At 40.0% G+C, this 15,209-nt stretch overlaps 1 protein-coding gene across 1 annotated transcript; it reads right to left on the minus strand.

Moving 5' to 3' along the window:
* Window positions 1-5,272: 5,272 nt before the first annotated feature.
* LOC120308290 (lymphocyte antigen 86-like) lies at window positions 5,273-14,461 on the minus strand (the record flags this gene model as incomplete). The annotated part of the gene is made up of 4 exons (XM_039344165.1): window positions 5,273-5,651; window positions 6,751-6,803; window positions 11,921-12,049; window positions 14,375-14,461. Coding segments are annotated over 4 exons (353 nt in total), but the record flags the coding sequence as incomplete, so codon positions are not given.
* Between the last annotated feature and the right edge of the window lie 748 nt (window positions 14,462-15,209).

Genomic DNA, 15,209 nt, shown 5'->3' on the forward strand with positions numbered 1-15,209 from the left:
TTCTTGGGTATGTTTAGGAGGGCACTGTCCTTTCTAGCCTTCCCTATCTGTGTTTCCTGGTAAAATACATGGGAAAATCCCTTAGGAGGAAAATTCCACTTAGGGTTAGGGTTAGGTCAACATGAACTCATAGAGAAAAATGGACATCGCCAACAAATTCAGAGTGCTTGAGTAGTGTTTGGAGAGCAATGACTTTTGTAGCTTGCCCTATCTATGTTTCCTGGTAAAATAAATGGGAAAATCCCATAGGGGGAAAATTCCACTTAGGGTTAACGTTAGGTCAACATGAACTCATAAAGAAAAATGGACATCGCCAAGAAATTCAGAGTTCTTGGGTAGTGTTAGGCGGGCACTGACCTTTCTACCCTGCCCTATATATGTTTCCTGGTAAAATAAATGGGAAAATCCCATAGGAGGAAAATTCCACTTAGGGTTAGGGTTAGGTCAACATGAACTCATAGAGCAAAATGGACCTCGCTACGAAATTCAGAGTACTTAGGTATGGTTAGGAAGGGACTGACTTTTGAAGTCTGCCCTATCTACTGTATGTTTCCTGGTAAAATACATGGGAAAATCCCTTAGGAGGAAAATTCCACTTAGGGTTAGGGTTAGGTCACCATGAACTCATATAGAAAAATGGACATCGTCAACAAATTCTGATTTCTTGGGTATGGTTAAGAGGGCACTGACCTTTCTAGCCTGCCCTATCTATGTTTCCTGGTAAAATATATGGGAAAATCCCATTGGAGGAAAATTCCACTTACGGTTAGGATTAGGTCAACATGAACTCATAGAGAAAAATGGACATCGCCAACAAATTCAGAGTTCTTGGGTAGTGTTTGGCGGGCACTGACCTTTCTACCCTGCCCTATATATGTTTCCTGGTAAAATACATGGGAAAATCCCATAGGAGGAAAATTCCACTTAGGGTTAGGGTTAGGTCAACATGAACTCATAGAGAAAAATGGGCATCGCCAACAAATTCAGAGTGCTTGGGTATTGTTAGGCGGGCACTGACCTTTCTATCCTGCCCTATCTATGTTTACTGGTACAATAGATGGAAAATCCCACTAGAGGAAAATTCCACTTAGGGTTAATAAGGTTAGGGTTAGGTCACCATGAACTCATAGAGGAAAATGGACATTGCCAACAAATTCAGAGTGCTTGGCTATGGTTAGGAGGGCACTGAGTTTTTTACTCTGCCTATCTATGTGTCCTGGTAAAATACGTGCGAAAATCCAATTGGAGGAAAATTCCAGTTAGGGTTAGGTCAAAATGAACTCAGAGAGAAAAATGGACATCGCCAACAAATTCAGAGTGCTTGGGTATTGTTAGGCCGGAACTGACCTTTCTACCCTGCCCTATATATGTTTCCTGCTACAATAGATGGGAAAATCCCATAGGAGGAATATTCCACTTAGGGTTAGGGTTAGGTCAACATGAACTCATAGAGAAAAATGGACATTGCCAAGAAATTCAGAATACTTGGGTAGTGTTAGGATGGCACTGACTTTTCGAACTTGCCCTATCTATATTTCCTGGTAAAATACTTGGAAAATCCCATTGGAGAAAAATTCCACTTAGGGTTAGTAAGGTTAGGGTTAGGTCACCATGAACTCATAGAGGAAAATGGACATTGCCAACAAATTCAGAGTGCTTGGCTATGGTTAGGAGAGCACTGACTTTTCTACTCTGCCCTATCTATGTGTCCTGGTAAAATAAATGGGAAAATCCCTTAAGAGGAAAATTCCACTTAGGGTTAGGGTTAAGTCAATATGAACTCATAGAGTAAAATGGACCTCGCCACGAAATTCAGAGTTCTTGGGTATGGTTAGGAGGGCACTGAGTTTTCTACTCTGCCGTATCTACTGTATGTGTCCTGGTAAAATACATGGGAAAATCCCCTAGGAGGAAAATTCCACTTACGGTTAGGGTTAGGTCACCATGAACTCATATAGAAAAATGGACATCACCAACGAATTCTGAGTTCTTGCATAGGGATAGGAAGGCACTGGCTTTTCAAGCTTGCCCTATCTATGTTTCCTGGTAAAATACATGGAAAATCCCATTGGAGGAAAATTCCAGTTAGGGTTAATAAGGTTAGGGTTAGGTCACCATGAACTCATAGAGCAAAATGGACATTGCCAACAAATACAGAGTGCTTGGCTGTGGTTAGGAGGGCACTGACTTTTCTACTCTGCCCTATCTATGTGTGCTGGTAAAATAAATGGGAAAATCCCTTAAGAGGAAAATTCTACTTAGGGTTAGGGTTAAGTCAACATGAACTCATAGAGTAAAATGGACCTCGCCACGAAATTCAGAGTTCTTGGGTATGGTTAGGAGGACACTGAGTTTTCTACTCTGCCGTATCTACTGTATGTTTCCTGGTAAAATACATCGGAAAATCCCATAGGAGGAAAATTCCACTTACGGTTAGGTTAGGTCTCCATGAACTCATATAGAAAAATTGACATCGCCAACTAATTTGGAGTTCTTGGTTATGGTTAGGAGGGTACTGTCTTTTCTAGCCTGCCCTATCTATAGTTCCTGGTAAAATACATGGGAAAATCCCATAGGAGGAAAATTCCTCTTAGGATTAGGGCAGTGGTGGCGAACCTATGGCACGGGTGCCAGAGGCGGCACTCAGAGCCCTCTCTGTGGGCACGTGCACCGGTGCCCCAGTCCTAAGCTGGGTTTTATAACATCTTTTCGCTTTAGGCCTCTGGCACCATGTGCTCCCCCCCAAAAAAATGTTCAATCAGTCAATTTCAACTTCTCGTGGGAAAAAAAAGATCTTGCAAAGTTAGAATTGATTGATTGAACTTTTTAGTTCCAAACAATCTGCCCTTACCAGCGCAAACATACCCACCCAATGGGCCACACCCACCCAGCACTCAACGATGCATAAGTGGGTTTTGGGTTGCAGTTTGGGCCCTAATCTCTAAAAGGTTCACCATCACTTGGTTATGGTTAGGTCAACATGAACTCATAGAGAAAAATGGACATCGCCAACAAACTCAGAATACCTGGGTATGGTTAAGAGGGCACTGACTTTTCTAGCCTGCCCTATCTATTTTTCCTGCTAAAATAGATTGAAAGATCCCATAGGAGGAAAATTCCACATAGGGTTAGGGTCAGGTCACCATGAACTCATAGAGAAAAATGAACATCGCCAACAAATTCAGAATGCTTGGGTATGGTTAGGAGGGCACTGACTTTTCTAGCCTGCTCTATCTATGTTTCCTGGTAAAATACATGGGAAAATCCCATTGGAGGAAAATTCTACTTAGGGTTAGGGTTAGGTCACCATTAACTCAGAGAGCAAAATGGACATCGCTAACAAATTCAGAGTGAAAATTCCACCTAGAGTTACAAGGATCAAAGACTGAAGCTAGAAGAAGGCAATTTTCTGTGATTCAAAAACAGTGCAGAGTTTCCAGTAGTGTGCCTTTTTGCTTCTGAAGCCACTTGTTCCTATTTCAACCAGAGGGTTAATTTTGTTGCATGGGTGGCCAGTGCTAAATTCACTGTGCTAAATCTCACTATGAAGCCGTTACAAGAAAAGCATTTTCTCCTTAAAAGGTTCTCAAACCAACATTTTCAGTTAAGAGTTTTCCTCAGGAACTGATTGTGGGGGGAAGAAGAATACCATCAATCAATAAAATATATGTAGCCATTCTAGTGTGCAATGTAGCAATTAAGGTGTGTGGACTGACACCAGGAGACTCAGAATGAGGTCTACCCATTATGTGACTGAACCAGTTTCATTTTATCAGCCCAACCTAGCTGTTGTTGTGGGGGAAAGTGGAAGGAGAAAGCACAAGTACCACCTTGAGCTCCTGAACTAAAAGTGGGGTATAAATACTAACAACAACAACAAAAAAATGCACCTCCAAAGCAAGAGACAGGCATTTGACAAATCTGGATTTAGGTTAAACGGACCATAATCTCAAATTTCATAGCTGTGAACATTTCTAACCTAATTAATGTTTATATAAAGGAAATATTTATGTTTACGTACTTCTGAAAGACAGAGAGCTCATTTTTATATATTCTTGTGAATGGATTCTTTCCTTTAGCTGATACGTCTATGGCAGGGGTAAGCAACCTTGGCTCTTTTATGACTTGTGGACTTCAACTCCCAAAATTCCTGAGCCAGCCAAGCTGGCTCAGGAATTCTGGAAGTTGAAGTCCACGAGTCATAAAAGAGCCAAGGTTGCCTACCCCTGGTCTATGGAGATTCTCAGTCATCCAGGTCATAATTGTCCCAAAGGTGCTTTTTCAAGAATCAACTGGACTTTCTTGTTATTCTTTGAAGACGTTTTGCTTCTCACCAAGAAGCTTCTTCAGCTCTGACTGGATGGTGGGGATTGGAAGGATTTATATTCCTTGCAGACAGCTGGTCGTTTGCATTCTTTTAGAGAGTCATTCTTTAGCTGATATATTTATTTATTTGTTTATGAGATTTGACAGAATTTAAATCTTTCCAGGTTTTCCTTTTATTTAATAAAGTGGCAAGATACTGAGTTGTAGCTTTTGTGTGTGGAAGTAACCACAGTTGAATTCTTATTTTGTTCAGCCTAGGAAACCTCACAACAAAATCAGAACAAAATTAAGTAGATAAATTCCCTTCATGTCTCCTGACCAAATGACAGCCCTCCATCTGACTAAGCTGATCTCTTGGCTGAGGAGTATGTTCAGAGAATGCACAACGTTGCAGTGGATTTCCAAAATGGCATTCCCTCCATCCAGCACAGATGAGACCAGCTTACTAGATGGACTTGTCTTTTTTCCTGGAAGAGGGTGAGGGCAAAATTGCCCGTTTATTGATCCAGCTGGCTGTGGATAGCAGCACTTACCCATTTGTGGCTTCGTTAGCTTGCTTTGTCCAAGCCTTGTTTTTCAGTGCAAGATTTTTTTCAATGTACTGCTCCAGGCCCCTAGAAGTATGGATCTCTGTCATTCTTACTCCTCCAAAAGACTCATTTTCATGTAAGGTTGCCTGCACTGCTGGCATGGTCAAAAAGATAAAGATGGTAGTCTCAATCACACAGTAGTGGCCACCATCTTGACTTTTTGGATGTTCCTGCATAAATCCAAAATGAACTGCACTGACAAAGGAACTGAAAAAAAAGGGTATTCTGTCTTGCTTTGATGGGAATGGGAATTAGAAGGAAAATGGGGTAGAAGTAGGGGGTTTGGGGGTAACAACATACAAGCCCATTACCCATCACAAGAGGGATATTTAAACAGACTTAAAGATTGGCACGTGTATTAAACTTTATTCAAAAATCTCCCAAAAACAAAAATGGATGAAATTGCAAATGGTAATCTGTTGAAATCATATGAAGTTCATTTATGCTTTTATGGTACCGGTAGTCCTTGAGTTATGTCCATTCCTTCAGTGACCGTTCAAAGTTACGATGGTGCTGAAGGAAGGGACTTAACAGTTGGTCCTCAAAAGTCAATAAGTTTTTTTTAATAAGTGGTCTTATGTAATGAATGAAAAAGTTTGGGAAGCACTGGTCTAGGCAATGCCAGCTCAAAAAGCAACAAACAGCAACTTCTCAGCGATTACTGATGTAAAAATCAGCACAAATAATTGTGTGATGGTCTTCGTTGAAGAGCTCAGCTGTTATATTAAATTCTCCCTATAAGAAAAAGAAAGGAAGAAATATATTCTTAAGGAATTAATTAATTAATTTGTGGAGACTACCACTTCTCTTCTAAAATGTTACTGTGGCTGTTGCTTTGAGTTAATCAGAACAATCTAATTAAATTCTCTTTAATTTCAAGTTGCATCTCTCCTTGATTAGTTTCCATTGGTTGTTTCTTGTCCTGCCCTCTCTGGTGCTTTGGAAAATAAATTGACCCCCTCCGCTTTGTGGCAGCCTCTCAAATACTGGAATACTGCTATCATGTCACCCCTAGTCCTTCTTTTCTCTAGACTAGCCAAACCCAAGTCCTGCAATTGTTCTTCATAAGTTTTACTCTCCAGGGCTTTAATCATCTTAGTTGTTCTTCTTTGCATTTTTCCAATATCTCAACATCTTTTTTGTAGCATGTATGCAGTATTCCAGGTGTGAATAATTTTTTATTATTGAAAATTGTTATTATTATTGTTATTGTTGTTGTTATTATTATTATTTAGTGAAAAATCATTTGCTTGTACACTTTTAGTGATCTCCTAAGAAGAGGTCTGCTGATCAAACAAAATTTTCTTTAATCTGGCTTCTGTTCTTATTATGGCCATATAAAATTACAACCAATCTTTCTTTTTTCAAGTCAAAAATTCTACTTGTCATTGAGTGCTGCACGTGGAGCTACACTTCACAATTTGCCTGGATACGATCTACATTTGATTTGGTTTGACTTACACTGAAACTTAATGAAAGCTTAAAATTGTTAATGATTCTCCTCTGCTGTTTTTATTATCTTTGTCTGTCACATTAGAAATTATAATGTACTCTAGCAACAGTTATTTCTAGTGTACTCAAATAACCCTGGGAGTCAGGCTGTGTACCTCTATCCTGCGCAGTTGTCAAGCAATAATATCAATTGCTCCCAGGTTGTCATATGAGAATACATGATCCTTATGCATGACATTTTACTAGATAATGTTGTGACAACCACATTCCTCTTTCACATGTCTTACTTCTCCAGTAAATTCATTTATAAACATAGCATTACTGCATCTATTAGATATTTGACAAAGGACACTTTTCCTTCATAAAAGTTAGAAAAACTTACGTGTGGGATGTTCTCCATGTTCAGGGAGACAGGCCCGGAGTAATAAATATATTCTACAAAAAAAAAAAAAAAAAAAAAACCCACCATTTCCAGTGATGAGCAAGAAAACTGGTTGAGACAGAAACTATTTTATACAATGAATGCCATGAATAATCTCTATGATTAAAATACACCACATATGCAGAAAAATACCCTCATTCTATTGGATGGAAACCAAAAATCAGATCCTTGCTCAATAATTAACTACTCTAATACAGACTTGGCACACCGTCTTCAGGTCTCTGCAATAATGAACTGCTGAATTTTGTAACAATACTGTACCTTCATCTTTGTGTATGGTTTAAAGGTTAATAATATTATTAAGGTGACCAACCATCTCCTTTAGGGAGGACAATCCTCCTTTTGTAAGTTCTGTCCTCCCTTGAAAAGTGTCCTCCTACATGTCCTCCTTTTTGATATTTGAAGACTAATCTGCAGGGCTTTTTTTTTCTCATAGAACACTCAGAACGGCGTTCTGGCACCTTTTTTTGATGGTTTTTTTTTTTCAGCTTTTGCATGAGCTGTGCTACTCCTGCTATTGGCTTTTGAAAGCCAATAGGAATTGCTGCTGAGCGTGCCAAAATACCCAGCTGGCAAACTTTGCACATGCAAGTTGTCTGTATTATTGTTGCAATGAATAAAATGTTTCTTTTATTTACAATATTTTTTCTTCAATTTATTTGTGTCCTCCTTTTCATTGTAAAAAAGTTGGTCACCTTAATATTATTTATTAACAAATAATGTTTCTATTGTTTGTTTTTTAAAATTGTAGCCAGCAGCCCACCTGTAACAGACAACCTTGCAATAAGTCAGTACAGAAGTCACTGAGAACAATCAAATGTGCTAGATCATAACTTACAACATGAATCACAACTGAAGTCAACAAAGTCTTAACAAAACAAAAAAGCTGCTTAATTCCAAAACCGTTGCCCTAGTGTCCCTTTCAAGGGAATACATTTTGTCTCTTCATGAAACCCTAACAGTGTGAGGCCAAATCAACTTTGGGGAGCTATTCTACAATGCCTGGATTACCACTGAGGTTTATCTCCAGCCTTTCATCCTCTTAGTCCTTCATGAGGTGGGGACACTAAAGCTTTCACTGGGTGGGCAGATTCTAATCAGAGGAGGCAGTGCTAAAGGTAACAGAGAGCCTGAGCATGTAAGGATTTTACAAGTTAGGCCAGCACATTGAGTTGGTTTTCTAAACCTAAAGGTAGCTAGTGCAGTGGTTATGGCACAAGTGTTGTGCTGCTGAAGTGGTTCTCACTCACTGGAAACCAAGCTGTCATATTCTGAAGCAAGTGCAGTTCCTGGGCAGCCCAGAGTAGAACATGTCACAATAGCCTAATCACATGGTAGAAGGGCATAAATCTCTGTTGTAAGACTTTCCAGTCCAAGCAAACTATAAAGGATGCACCAAGGGAAACTATAAAGGATGAAGCTGGGAAATGATGCCCTCTAGCTTCTACCTGCTGCCCGAGTGGAGCCATAAGTCCAGGAGATGAATCAAGTCATAAACCTGCTCTTTCAGGAGGACTGTGACCCTTTCCAGAAGAGAGCCCACATACAAACAGTAACCCCCTTTTGCTCGAATTCAGTCTAAGCTTGTTTTGTCCCATTCAATTGCTCACAGTCTGTAGACTCCAAGTAATCATTCAATTGCTCACAGTCTGTAGACTCCAAGTAATCATTCAATTGCTCACAGTCTGTAGACTTCAAGTAATCATGGGTGGTAATATATAACTGGGTATCATCCACCTACTGATGATATTTTTTTCCCCTTTCCATTCAATCGTGTCAGATTCTTAGCGACTACCTGGACAAGTTCTTGCAGTTTTCTTGGCCTAAGGCTGAGAGAGACAGACTGGCCCAAGGACCCCAGATGGTTTTGTGCCCAAAGTGGGACTAGAACTCACAGTCTCTGGATTTCGAAGGAGTGGAGTGACCAGGTATTGGACTGCTCGACCTCCAGGACTGTCAATTAAAACTACCCACTCAGAAAGGAGTAGAATAGCCATTTGAGAGTGCCTCTAACCTCAATCCATATAAATGGTTTAAAGCAGTGGTTCTCAACCTTTTTAATGCCGTGAGCCCCAACTGGTCGTAAGTTGAGGACTACTCAACTGGTGCAGCACCGTTTGCAGAATGGGACTTTTGGTGGGCTATTCAAGAGAGTCTATTCTATTGGCTTTCAAAAGCCAATAGAATAAAAGGGAGTAGCACAGCTAAGGAAAAGGGGGAAAAAATGATGGACTGCGTTGTTTGGCGACCCCCGTGAAATGGTCGTTTGACCCCAAATGGGGTCCTGACCCACAGGTTAAGAACCACTGATTTAAAGGATACCATGGTGAATTCTACTAAACTCTACCTAGGCACACTTGCTCTATAAAAGATCCTAACTCAGGATATTCAATGATTTCAGTCCTATGTCCAGGATTGAACTCTTCCTGGAAGGGATTCAGATAATCCAAAATATTTCTGATTCTCTGTAGTTGATGCTCTAATGCCATTTAGCGTCCTGCAGTGGCACAGCAGTACCCTGCCAAGGTGCAGAAAATGGAGAAAAATATAACAAGGGAAAAACTCTATATGCCGCCTTCAGTCCTTGAATGAAAAATTAATAAACATAAAAGGAATAATTGTAAGCATGGAGTAATAGAGTCATAATGCAGCCACTGACAGAAAGTGAAGTTGGTCAGAATATTCTGAGGAGACTTAAAGACTGCAAACACATATTACTTTAAAAAAAAACCACCCTCTAAACCAGGGGTTCTCAACCTTGGCAACTTTAAGAGTTGTGGACTTCAACTCTTAGAATTCCTCAGCCAGCTTTGCTGGCTGAGGAATTCTGGGAGTTGAAGTCCACAAGTCTTAAAGTTGCCAAGGTTGAGAACCCCTGCGTGACAGACAAGTTTCTAAACAGATGAATGACAAAGTGAATCAGAATTGTTATGTAATAGTGAGATAATATGACATTGCATTGTTGTAACTGTTTCAACCAAGAGACTGAAATGTACCTTACTCCCCTTATATGGTTCAACGAATGGTCTGTTAAGGGCACTGGGGGAGTTAGATTCTTTGTTTAATGGTCATAAAGCTATTTATAATTCTGGTGTAGGTCATGCTGCATATGTGTTCAGAGGTTCCTTATATTTCCCGCCCAAATGCTGTTCTTTAACATTTTGATTTTTCTATAAAGAAAGAATAATAGCACAACTATGCATGTATACTTTAAAGGCATCTGAAACAAAACAAAAGACAGAGTGTCTATTAAAAAAAAAACCTCTTCAAAACGTATGTTTAGTTTCAGTCCTGATCAGTGGCTTTCTACTACCCGCTTCAGCTTGGCTGAGCTCCAGACTCATTTTGGTTTCCTTTCGGTGTTTGGCCAGAGCCAAGGTGGGGCCAGGATTTCCCTTAAAATCTTCTCCTGGCTCCCAAGAGGCTGTGTGGAAAGAGAAACTGGTTTCTAATGAACAGTTGGTGTGGGTATGTATGTGTATGAAAGAGAGAGAGAAAGAGAGAGAGAGAGAGAGAGAGAGAGAGAGAGAGAGAGAGAGAGAGAGAGAGAGAGAGAGAGAGATCAGTGAGCACAAAATGGTCAAAGAATTGCATGAATTTAATCAGTGTTAATTCTTGACTCCATGATATTCCTTGTTATGATGCATATTTCTCTCTCTCTCTCTCTCTCTCTCTCTCTCTCTCTCTCTCTCTCTCTCTCTCTCTCTCTCTCTCTCTCTCTCTCTCTCTCTCTCTCTCTCTCTTTCTCATCACATCTAGCCATTCCAACAGGTCCTACAAGAAAAGTCAGGTTGCACCTAACTTAGGGGTAGGGAACCTTGGCTCTTTTATGACTTGTGGACTTCAACTCCCAGAATTCCTGAACCAACCATGCTGACTCAGGTATTCTGGGATTTGAAGTCTACAAGTCATAAAAGAGCCAAGGTTCCCTACCCCTGATTCCTAACCCATCCTTAAAGGAATATATCTGATGGGACCAGGAGGAGAGCCTTTTCTGTATGGCAACCCCACCTCTGGAACATTCCTCCTCCAGTGGGCAGGCTGGTGCTGACATGACTGGCCTTCCAGAAGAACCTGAAAATGTAACTCTGCCATCTGACCTGGGGATTTGGTAGTAATGGCATGATGCCTGCAAAGGGGTTGTATTGTTAGTGAGTTTACTGAGTTTTCCCGCTGATAATATTTTTTTATGGTTTTAAAAGTTACAGTATTTTTGTTTTACTGTTTTTGCATTTATGTGGTTTGGTGTTTTTTTAAAAAAACTTTATAAGTTATTTAGGGTCACGTATCTGAGATGGGATGGCTATGTAAGTTGAACAAACAAGCAAGCAATAATAAAAGAATTTGGCTTTCTACTTGTCTGCAAAAGGAACTGTTTGTGTGGCTTCTACAATAGATTACCTTTCTTTCTCTTGAATTTTCCACAAGTTTTTATTAAGTACTTCCTCAGAATCAGGGAGCTGTCAGAGAGATTTGTGAGCATGTGAGAATTTAAGTTTGTCATCAGTCTCATGTCCATAATTTGCATGATTGTGTGCTTAGGTGGCACTTGGTTATTACTGTCTGATATCTTCGAGCTACATAAAAATTGCTCCAGCAGATCTTCAGAGCACACATCTTAATGGATGGATTGTGGCATCATCATGAAACTCACAGCTCTGTATTTATGATTATAATTCTGATTAGGATGTCAACATGGAAGACTTAAGATACCTTTGAATCTCTTTGATTAGCTTATTGTACTATAACTGATGCTCATTTCATATTTGCTCCACTATCTATGTATTCATATACATATGTGAAACAGAGCAGAGCAGGTGGTATTAATCAGCTGTTTGACCAAGCAGGGAACCTCTAATTCCTAACCCAAATTCCTAAATCTATTTATAAGGCCTTTTGGGGGCTATGGCTATTTTTTTTATCAGAGATAAGCATCTGAGTTCCCCACTCCCACTTTTTTTTAACCCCTTTCATTTGATTTGGGGCAACAAATCAAGTAGCAGATAAGAAGTAGCACACATCCTGCAGAAAAGAGAACAACACTTTCCCAACTTTGGCTGATCTGGAAAAAGGTCAGCAGGGTCAGTGCCATTGTATGAAAAAAAATTACCTCCTTTCTTCTTTCCACAGAATTGAAACTGGGGCCAATTTCGTTCACAAAGTGGTTTGCTGTAAAGTGGTACAATATGTCCATTAAGAGTAGTACTGAAATCCACAGTGAGTTCATTGATGGCGTGCCCTGTAGAATAGATGTAGTATGAATCTTATCAGGAAGTACACAAGAACAAGGCCTTGCCACTGTGCTACTTTAGTTTTCATAAAAGGAGAGAGAGAGAGAGAGAGAGAGAGAGAGAGAGAGAGAGAGAGAGAGAGAGAGAGAGAGAGAGAGAGTCACATGTGTGTAAAATGTGGTTTATACAATATGTCTCACCTATTGTAAATCCCCAAATTTAAAGCAAGTGGATATTCCAACTTACATTCAATTACTTGAGACAAATATCTACACTGGATGTAGAGGGAGTTTGGTTTTGATTTAACAAACACAAAATCCATCCTTAGTAAGTTTCATGCTTGGGACAAAATTATAGTATGATTCAGATTGGCTTAAAAACCTATTTAATTCTAGCAAGACCAGAGTTGAACAAAACTGAAATCTGGCAAGTCAAGATAGGAGGCATGGCTAGATCTAAAAAAATCAGTTTCCCTGTAGATGGCCTTAATCCAGTGGTGGGATTCAGCCAGTTCGCACCACTTTGGCAGAACCGGTGGTTAATTTTTTGTTGCCCAGGCCCAGAATGGACTTCCAGAAGCGGCATCCACACAGAGAACCAGTTGTTCACATATTTGAATCCCACCACTGCCTTTAGAGGCAGTCACACTACCAGGAAGACTAATAGCCATTGATCCCTATGACTTCTATGAATTGGCCTAATCTTTTCTTGAAGCCAGCCATGCCTGTATCCCATACCACATTCAGTGTAGCAAATTCCAAAGTTTAATTGTACGTTGTGTAAAAAAAAATCTGTTTATCTAAATCCTAGTCACCTTTCAAAACCTGGTTTAAGTGAACAAATTAGTAAAAATAGACTTTAATTTTAGATTGTAAGAAACTTAATTGGTTGCAAACAATGTTAGGGGCAATGTGCAACTGGCTCTCTCTGTCCAACTATACCTCTGACATCAGCATCACAATTGCACAGATTTCCTCCTCCCTAAAGAATATTGTTATCCTACATGCAGGATGTACAACATCCATATATGCTCTGAGTTTGCATAGTATGTTGAACTCCAAAAATAAGTAGGGCTGGACAGTTTAAGGAAGGGTTTCAGGTGTTTTAACGAGGGAAATGGGTTCCCTAAACTTCTGTGAGTCTTAAGATTGCCACTGTATCCTTTAAAGCAGGGGTTTTCAAACTTGGCCCTTTTATGACTTGTGGACTTCAGCTCCCAGAATTCCTCAGCCAGCGTGCCTGGCTGAGGAATTCTGGGAGTTGAAGTCCACAAGTCATAAAAGGGCCCAGTTTGAAGACCCCTGCTTTAAAGCCTTCCTAAATTAGAGCTTGGGGAAAAGCTCTACAAAAAGAATATTGCTAGGTCATATTTGCAGCCCTGGCTTATACCAAAGGAGAGCAATCTGTAATTTTCCAGATCAGTTGAGCTTTGAACCTCATTATCCTACAACTTGGCCATCTTGAGGAGATCTGATGGGAGTTGTCCTCCTCTACCATGCAGTGACGTAGTTGCAAAATCATGCCCATGAGGTGCCACAGGGAATCTAGGAAAATATTCACTGCTGAGATTGGTGTTGCTTCTGAAAACAGCTTTTGGTGTACTTTCCTTTCAGAAATATCCTTAATAATAAGTCATGTAACGTTAATTCATCATAAGTCCTTCATTGAGTTACTTGGTTAAGTAATCAGCAAATGAGGATACATGTACTGTAATATATGGGGCAGTTATAAGCTTATTAGGAATGCATATCTGATAAGAAATTTCAGGGTGAGTATCAGTCTATGCCTTTCCAAAAGTCAGCTTACTTAGCAACACAAATATCCCATAGTTTCTGCTCAGCCAGTGCAGGCTGGCAGAGTTGGTGTGCCCCACAACCCTTGGATTAAACAATGGCATCTATTAGGACCCAGGAAGGGTGCCTTCTCTATTGCAGTACCTGCTGTCTGGAATGACACACACACACAGCTGGATCATGTGGTTCTCACCATGATCACATTCCAGAAGGCATGAAGACCTGACTCTTCCCCCCAAGGCTTTGCGTTAGGGTGAATTGGGGCCCCTTGATGAATGAGGTTTTCATTCATGTTTGTATGGAGTAATTGGATGTCATAGGCTTATTTGTATAGTACTGGGTTTTTATTCTGTTTTCTCTTTGATTTTGTGAGCTGCATAGAATTGCTTTGGAGCCAGGCAGGACCTAAATCTAATAATAAGACGAATAAATTGTAGCTGATTATTTTAATTTAGGACACAAAGCATTCTCTAAACCATTGAACAATTGCCCACTTGTACTGTGATTCAGCACTACAGAGCAGTGAATTGCTATACTTACTTAAAACAGTTGCTAATCGAATGTTAACATCTTTGCCGGCTACATAGGAGCAACTGTCAACACTCAAAGCAACATCTTGCAGAGGATCTGCAAAGAAAAATAAGACGCAAATCACAAGTGATTGATTTTACTGTAGCCTAAATAAGAGCTATAACAGTGTAGATAACAAAACATCAGAAAGATATTTCTTAAACTTGTTTTCAAATCAATTATCTTCACGGTTCCTGTGGATGTGTGGATCACTCTGCTTTCCGCTTGGGAGATTCAACAGGGAAGGAAATTCAAAGCTTGTGATCCCTGTCCTTTTGACACCATAACTTGATTAAGCAATCGAGCTTCTGAGCAGAAGCAAATGTGGAGGACCAGACTTTCCTTTGCAGCTTGCCCTGAAATGCCACTTCTGCAATGCCCCTATTGAAATTTAAACAGGAAGCACTTTGCTTCTTCAGGATGTGATTGGACCACCAAAGGTATCCTCCAACTTTCCAAGGTCTTCCTCAATTTCTTTTTGGCAGACCCTCCAGGGATAGTTGGCTTTTTCAGACCTCCCTTTAAGTATCAGCCCCATAGATCAATCACACCGGTGTTTTTTTATGCTATCTTATAGCATAAATTCCTCTGACTCCCTTACACAGAATAATTTTATATCTATAAGTTTTTGTAGTTTTTCTTCTCTGTTATTCTGAGGAGAAATAGATGCTATATTTAATTTTAGCAGACTTGTCCACAGAACACATAGTGACAAAGTGTGCTGTGGCATTCCCCTTTGCACATGGACAGTGTAGGTAAATTTTGCAGCACCAACAGCCTTATTTTGTTCAAAATGTTTCTGTGG

Source organism: Crotalus tigris, unplaced genomic scaffold (genome assembly GCF_016545835.1).
Source record: "Crotalus tigris isolate CLP2741 ecotype Arizona unplaced genomic scaffold, ASM1654583v1 scf7180000017896.192375, whole genome shotgun sequence".
In the NCBI taxonomy this organism is placed as follows: Eukaryota; Metazoa; Chordata; class Lepidosauria; order Squamata; family Viperidae; genus Crotalus; species Crotalus tigris.